Source organism: Lynx canadensis, chromosome B3 (assembly GCF_007474595.2).
Source record: "Lynx canadensis isolate LIC74 chromosome B3, mLynCan4.pri.v2, whole genome shotgun sequence".
In the NCBI taxonomy this organism is placed as follows: Eukaryota; Metazoa; Chordata; class Mammalia; order Carnivora; family Felidae; genus Lynx; species Lynx canadensis.
Window position 1 is genome coordinate 144,325,761 of NC_044308.2, and position 7,841 is coordinate 144,333,601.

General features: G+C 44.8%; 1 protein-coding gene across 9 annotated transcripts in view; it reads left to right on the forward strand.

The window, feature by feature from the left end:
• MARK3 (microtubule affinity regulating kinase 3) overlaps positions 1-5,539 on the forward strand; it is a 116,098-nt gene extending 110,559 nt beyond the window's left edge. For 6 of the 9 annotated variants that reach the window (XM_030320071.1, XM_030320068.1, XM_030320070.1 and 3 more), the window contains 3 exons: positions 786-812; positions 2,104-2,148; positions 4,582-5,539. In XM_030320071.1, the coding sequence (XP_030175931.1) occupies positions 786-812; positions 2,104-2,148; positions 4,582-4,927 (418 nt within the window). In that variant the 3' untranslated portion in view covers positions 4,928-5,539. The remainder of the gene's footprint in view (positions 1-785; positions 813-2,103; positions 2,149-4,581) is intronic. The other 3 variants (XM_030320073.1, XM_030320074.1, XM_030320069.1) reach the window with 2 other exon arrangements.
• Positions 5,540-7,841: the final 2,302 nt, after the last annotated feature.

Below are 7,841 nucleotides of genomic sequence, written 5' to 3' on the forward strand. Positions count from 1 at the left end.
AAGCCTGATGGGTAGTTTGGAATTTCTTTTGTCAGATTCTGTTCAGTACAACCTCAGCATCTCCTTAAGTGTTAATGAGCAAAGTTACTTCTAAATACAGTTACTCCATTTTATTACACAGAACATAAACATGAAACCCCCGTTGTTACCATTTTGTTTCCATTCATTTTGCTGTCTAAAACTCTGAAAAGTCCACTTCATTTTAAACCGCAGTAACTTACTGTTTTATTAAGAAGTGATTTATGTGATACCACTGTAACAGACATTCTGTTAATGTTTAAATCGTCTTCCTGAAATAAGTAATGGTTCTCTTAATGGTTGAACATTTTAAAATGAACTTTTTAATGTTGTATAGAAGGTGAGATTTTTGTTCATAGAATATTCTGAAGAGAATCAAGAAATGTTACTTTATTACTATAGTTACTTTATTACTATCATATTGCACATGACTTAAGTCATTTCTTTAACATGGAATGTTGGATTTTATTAGCTTAAAGTCTATCCATCTGAAGAACCTTTAAATTTAATTACAGCTAATGTCAATATTTACTGCTAAATTTTTTCTTACAAGGACAGATTTTTTTATATTTCTAGAAAATTAAAAGATCATGTACTCGATTACCTGTAATTTTACTTTTTCAACAAATGTCACTGTTTCATCGTTCATTGGACAGAAGAGGAGCCCTGTTTTGTTGTTTTTCTTTCTCTCTATAATTGACTAGATTTTCTATTTAATTTGTGCAAGTCATTTTTGTTAATTTTGTTTTTGGCTTAATTTCTTTTAGAAACATGTCATTCAGGTTTATCAAAAGGTAGGATTTATATATACACATTATTTTTCAATCCTTACCCCAAAATGGCTCCTGCAATTAACATCAGGTTTGGCTTTCTAGCCTTGTTTTTGTTTTGTTTTGTTTTGTTTTGTTTCTTAAAAACTAAACTTTCTGCTGAGAACTACATACTTACTTCTTTGTAAGGAGCCTCGGAAAGAAGTAGATTGACTCTGTCAGGCGCCCACATAACAACAGGCCTGTGCATGCTCTGTGCATTGTCTTTCTTTGGTAGAATTATTTAGCATCCAAATAATTCTGTCTTCATACTAATAACACTTAGCATGCTTCTGTTTGAAGAATGCAATGTTCAGTAATATTAATGTACAATTAATGGTTGGCCTCAGGCATGCAGAAGGTAAGTGGTAACTGTTGCCATTTTTTATTTCATGAAGGATTGAATCTGCAGAAGGCTTTAAAATGACCGGGAAATTAGCTAATATTTTTATGGGGGAAACAAGCATAAAATTCAGACCTACAGCCTCATTTAGTTTGAGGTTTTTAGAAACTAAGATGTGGGCAGCTGTAGAGCAGAAATGCTTTAATATTTTCAGAGAGTTGAAGAGTAGTATTCTAAAAGCCACTTTCCACCAACCCCTGAAGAAAGTGTGTCTCATTACTTTTACTTAAAGCACTGTAAGAAATCATATTCCTACCAGGTGAATATGTTTTGATGATAACGAGTCAGGAGACTAACAACACACACATAATGAGGTAGAAAATCTGCCATTTGGCCTCCATGTGTCCAGAAAGCCAGGCTATGGATTTTTTTCTATGTTGATGAAATCAGTGGGTCACTGAAAGGCTGTGTGAACGTGAGCTCTTTATCAAAAACTGGGAAGAGTGCTTTCCTCCTATGGGAAATTCCACTCCGTGATGATTTTAATCTTCCCAGCAAATTTTTCCTCGGGCAGAAAATTTTGTAGTTGAATGTAGGATTTAACTGATAGAATTCATTTCCTTTTAGTTAAAAACCATTACACTTTGGGGGAGGTATTAAAAAGTCAGCAGACCTCCAATTCCAGAGCCAGGCAGAGATGCCCGGTGCGCGGTCGGCCTCCCAGCCTGCCTGCCAGCTCGCACAGAGAACAGCGGCCTGGGCCGGTCACCCCTGGGAGACTACGAGCTGAACAAGAGTTGGCTGGTGACCCCAAGTGCTTTGGATTTGTTCATATTATGACGTCTGTGTTTGTATGTGGGTGGTCGTGTATCGGTCTGTAAGATTTCTTTTCTCTTTCCCATTTCTCTGTGCTTCTGCATTCTGTTCGTTGAGGCTTCCAACTGAATATGAGAGGAACGGGAGATATGAGGGCTCAAGGTGAGGGGAATGATTTTTACTTAAAATATTTTATAGGTATTTACCTCGTGTCTGTGGCAGAGACGATGCTCTTTCCTGACTATCCCGCATCAGATCCCTGCTCTCAATGTAGGGATTGCTTGGCAGAGTCCCGTTGTGTGGTTTGTGAAGCAGGAGCCTGTCGCTGCTGCCACCTCTTAGTGGCCACTTGAGGGCGCCAGAGCGCCATGGCTGCCCACTGGTGAAAGCCTTCCAGGTCCAGCCTTTCCACTGGGCTTCCACTGGGCATTTGGGTGCTAAAATATGCCGCCCTCCTGCCTGGGGGCTGATGGCCTGAAGTGAGCTCTGGGAGTCAGTAGGAGCACTCTTGCTGTGTCCATGACTCCTGCACCATCCTGCTCTCAAGGAATGAAAGCAGAATATGGAGTTGAATTTTCATATTTTAAATTAGATGGTTTTTTTGAAGAAAAATTATGCAGTCAGATGTTTTGCTTTTACATTTTGTAGATCATTTTGTATTTCATTACACAAGTCCGGGGGTGGGGGAGTTCGCCAGATAGGCCCAGGTAGGCTGCCATGGTTCTGGGTCTTTTCTACTCAGGCTCATTCCATACCAGTCGCCACCATGCTGTTTTGGGTCCCCGTTAACCCATTTGCTCTCTTTCTGCTCTTTCTGAAGCCCAGCTCTGATCATGTGACTTTTCTGAATGAAAAGTTGCAGGGGCCCCATTACCTGACCCACCCTGGGTGGCCTCAGCAGCCCTGGCGTCCCCCACCCTCCCCACCGCGGTTGAGGCAGAGTGCCCGCCCGGATGACGGCCTGGCAGCACTCCCACCCCAGGCCTGCCCATCCCAGCCTCAAGCAGGCTCCAGCTGTCCTATTTGCTTCCCGCAAGTACTCAGCGGCTGTTGTGGGGGTGATGCTGTGCCCCCAGTTCCAGTCCATCTGCACACTTGATTATACCCTAAACACATTCTGTGCTTTCCACACCTCCTTGCCTTTGCTTAATGATACTCCCTCTGCTCAGCACACGATCTCTCCTTCCCCACCCCCGTTGTATTGGAATTCTGTGGGCTCTTGGTAGCTCTTCCCAGATGCCCCTCCCTCCTGGAACCCATTTCCTCATTTCCCCGCCCTCCTCCCTTTAGAGGGCCCTACCTGTCTTTTCTGCCCCCGCCCCCTCATGGTGTGCTCATACCTTTCCTGTGCTAGTGCTATTTCCTTAAGTTGCAGTCTTCCCTCCCTCAACCCCAACGCAGCCTGAGAGCTTTTGCTCATTTTTGTAACCTATTTAGTACCTAAAACAGCATTTTATACACAGGAAGCTCCTGATCAACTTTAGTGGGTGTGAACCAAATTGATTATTTTACCAGCAGCCTGGCAGCTCTATCTAAAGTAAAACCTATAGCCCCAAACCCTCAGCTTTGGCGAATTTGCCGATTTTGCCATTGGATTAAGTGTATTTATCATGCACCTGCAGGGTGTTTTTAATACACAAGAGTGTTAGGTGTTCACCTTCCTAATTGAAACATTCAGATGTACACGTGAGAGTGTAAATAACGGGTTTGTGGCAATGATTAAATGCTGGGGAATGGCAGGATAGTAGACACCTGGTCTTGGGGTTCCCAAGAGAATTGTGCCTGGGACCCTGCTATGACATCACCTCTTAGATGTTGGGACCACAGCTTACACTCTGTGCATCGATACAGCTTGCATTCACACCGGTGGTTTCAGTGCTCAGCAGCAGATAAGCTTTAACGTTTCATTTTCCTGTTTCAGTAGTAAGATAATGTCATCTAAGAATTATTTTTAACTGTGACATCAGAATTTTAACAAAATGGAAAAATATTCAGGTGGGCGGAGGGAACTGAGAACAGCCCACCCCGCACCCAGCTGTGTACTCAGCATGGGGGGGGGGGGCCATTTGCAAGGAAAGTGATTTTGAACCATGTGGAGTCACTGGCTATCCTGAGTACCATCTCCAGCGAAAGGTCATGATGAGCTGAATTAAAAGAAAAGTGGTACTACTGGCCTGCCGACCCATCCTCCCTGAGCTGGGCCTCTGGGGGGCCCTTTCGGCTCCTTGCCGCCTGCAGTCAGCCTAGAGGGGAGAGCTGGGCTTTTGGAGAGGCGCTCCGCCATGTAATTTGCTGATCTCCAAGGATTCTGTTTCACAAATTATCTTCTTAATTTTATTAAATATAGATGGCTGATGAAGATTTTCCAGCCAGGTAGAATTTTGCCTGTATGGGTTATGATTTGGAAGGGAGTCCGGGGGTGGGTGGTAGATGAATACTTCTCCGTAAAGGAACAGATAATCAGATGTGAGCCTGTGCAAGAAAAATGTGGAGGTCAGTCATGCTACATCGAAGATGTTGATTATGAGCTAGCTGTAACAGAAAAGGTTGGTTTCTCTGTGCAATTAAAAATAAACCTGCTACTGTGCATTTCAGTCGCAACGTATCTGCTGAGCAAAAGGAGGAAAACAAAGAAGCAAAACCTCGCTCCCTGCGCTTTACCTGGAGCATGAAAACCACTAGTTCCATGGACCCCAGTGACATGATGCGGGAGATCCGCAAAGTGCTGGATGCCAATAACTGCGACTATGAGCAGAGAGAACGCTTCCTACTCTTCTGTGTCCACGGTGATGGGCACGCGGAGAACCTCGTGCAGTGGGAGATGGAGGTGTGCAAGCTGCCAAGACTGTCTCTGAACGGGGTCCGGTTTAAGCGGATATCAGGGACATCCATAGCTTTCAAAAATATTGCTTCCAAAATTGCCAACGAGCTAAAGCTGTAACCCAGTAATTACGGTGTAAATTAAGTAGCAATTTAAAGTGTTTTCCTGAACACTGATGGAAATGTATAGAGTAATATTTAGGTAATAACGTCTGCATCTTCTAAATCATGATATTAAAATACAAGGACGAGAGCACGCCTGGGAGCGGAAGCTGGCCTTTTTTCTACGAATGCACTACATTAAAGATGTGTGACACGCGTGCCCTCTGTCTTATTTCCATTGCCCTGAAAGTCAGCGTGTGACATCATCGCCACGGGCCTCCTGTCTGTGTGGTGTGAGCGTGGACTGTGCGTGTGAAGTAGTGCATACGGAAGCATCTCCTTACACTGGCAGCCAGAGTTGTTACGAGTACCTCTGTGGGAGATCATTTGGTGCTAAAACATTAAAATTGCCAAGGAGGAAAATACTGAATTACTACTAAGAATTAACCTTAACCTTAAGACTAGTTGATAATTAATACAGGTTTACAGTTCATGCCTGTGGTTTTGTGTTTGTTGTTTTGTGTTTTTTTTTTTTTTAGTGCAAAAGGTTTAAATTTATAGTTGTGAACATTGCTTGTGTTTTTCTAAGTAGATTCACAAGATAATTAAAAATTCACTTTTTCTCAGTAAAGTCTTCCATTGTCTCCTAATGCTGTATTTAAGACTCAAATTAAGGCAGTGACTAAATGTTTTTGCCTCCGCCACCAACTTGAACAAAAGCAAATGGAAAGTGTATGAAGGCCTGGGGCCACTTTGTCCTTAGCGTGGATCCCAGCATTTTGTGATTACTAGCATCTTTTTTCTCCAAAGGAAATAAAGGGAGAAGTCGGCCCTCCTGGTGACCTGAGGAGGAAGGGAATCAGGAGCCTCGCGAGCCCATGTGGAGAGACGCCAGGTCTTGACGGTTCTGGGTTGGTTCTCCACGACGTATGTAATTCTCCTCTCTTATTTTTTGATTCGGTACATGAATCAATCCTACAGCTTTTTCCCAGCACCCTGCATGGTTATACAGAGGGAGTAATGAATTCATCAGTTAGTGTGACGCTTGAATCTCATGGGGAAACTGCCACATCGATTGGTGTGCTGTTTTGGGTTCTGGGTTTTTTTCTTGTTGGTCAAAGTATGAAAGTCACTCGGTCACAGATATTTACTACCACAGGCAGAGCACTGTTTTAGGTGTTTGTGACACATCAGGAAAGAAAACAAAGATCCCTAGAGCCTCTTGAAGCATATGTCCTAATAGGACGGCAGTCAATAAGCATTAGTAAGTAAAGTAGGAACAAAGTGGTCAATGCCAGGAAAAAAATTGCAGGGCGGGTTGAGGCATTGCTAGGGACCTGAGGTTTGGTTGGTGCCACGTTACATGGGGTGATGGTTGGGGGGTGTGGCTTGGCCTCTCTGGGAGCAAGAAGAAGCCAGGAAAGCTGTTCAGAGGCTGTCGGCAATGATTAGGCAAGAGGTAACTGGCCTAGGGAGACGGTGGTCAGTTCTGGATTATGTCCTGAAAACGGAGTCAACCCATCTGCTCTTGATTGGATGTGGATGAGTTCTGGCCTGAACAGGAAGGATGGGTCTGCTGTCCATTGGAATTAACCATTCTGTGGTTAATCACCACTGCTGTGGCCGGGAGGGAGAACAGGAGAGCAGCTTTGAATGCCCGGAGTTTGAGGTGCCTTCAAGACACCGTATGGGCACCCGGGACAGACCCCGGGAGAGGCCCTGGGAGCCCTCAGCCTGTGGGTGGGTGGGTGGATCCTATTCTGAGCTGGCAGAGAAGCTCCCAGACAAGGGCGAGGCCTGGGAGAAGAGGCGGAGCCGGCAGGGAAGCAGTGAGTTGCGAGGGACCCCGGCAGCCAGGGTGGCGGTTGACCTGACCTGACCGTGGAGCTCACGCTTACCTTACTAGAACTTTCGAGCCTCCTTATTCAACCCAGCAAGTCCCCTCTCCCTCCTCTTATCCCCTGAGGCATTTTTGTTCCTTCTCTGGAACCAGCTCTCTTCTGCATCGGGTGCGAGGTCTCCTCTGCGCGGCCACCCTGTGGAAGCTGGCAGAGGTGAAGCAGCGCTCTGCCAAGCCAAGGTGTGGCTGCGGCGTGGTTCCTTCTGACCTTTACGCCTAGGAGACGTTCTAATAGTTTTCCATAGTTTTGTTCTCAAGGACAAATTGAATACTGGAAGTTGGGCTCCTTTGAGAGCAGGTAGCTTCCCCCACGTCTGATGAAATGGCCACTCTATATGCAGACACAGGTAGATGCTCATATTGTTTTCAGTTGTTGATTTGTCGTAAGTGGTGTCTGCATTAGTACGTTACTGGTCCGAGGAGAGACGGGTGTTCACCCGCAGAATTCACCTGAGCTGTTCATATTGAAAAGCCGCTATCACTGATTGACATCAGTTTGATTTTAATGGCAACATAGGTGGTGTTACCTTTACTGCAGTTGGAACATGAATTCAAGTCGATTATTAAGGGACCCATGCCCTTCCTTTAGAGGGTACTTTTTTTATAATATGATGTTTTTATTCTGCATACAGTGAATTTTGAAAAGGAATATTCTAGAGTACTTCATAATCACTTCAGACGCAATGACAAGGCCACATTTTTTCCTCATCCGCTCCTCTGGAGTCCTTCAGAGGTGAGGTAAGGTACCTTGTGGGGGCGGTGCTGTTCCTATTTACCTGACGACCAGAGTGCTGTCCTCCCCTAGTACTCCAGTATCACCAGCTCTCGTCCAGATCAGGCAAATCCGAGGGACCAGGACAGCATTCCTTAATGACATGCCTGGCTCTTGGGCCATCCGTCCATCTCTGAGAGTGAAGAAAGCTGGCAGGAAACATGACTAACTTTGAGAAGCACAACCGTGATCGTTTTCACAGCATGTGTTTCTCCAAAAGCCCAGAGAAGGATGATATTTAAAAGAAAGATCTCCCTGTGT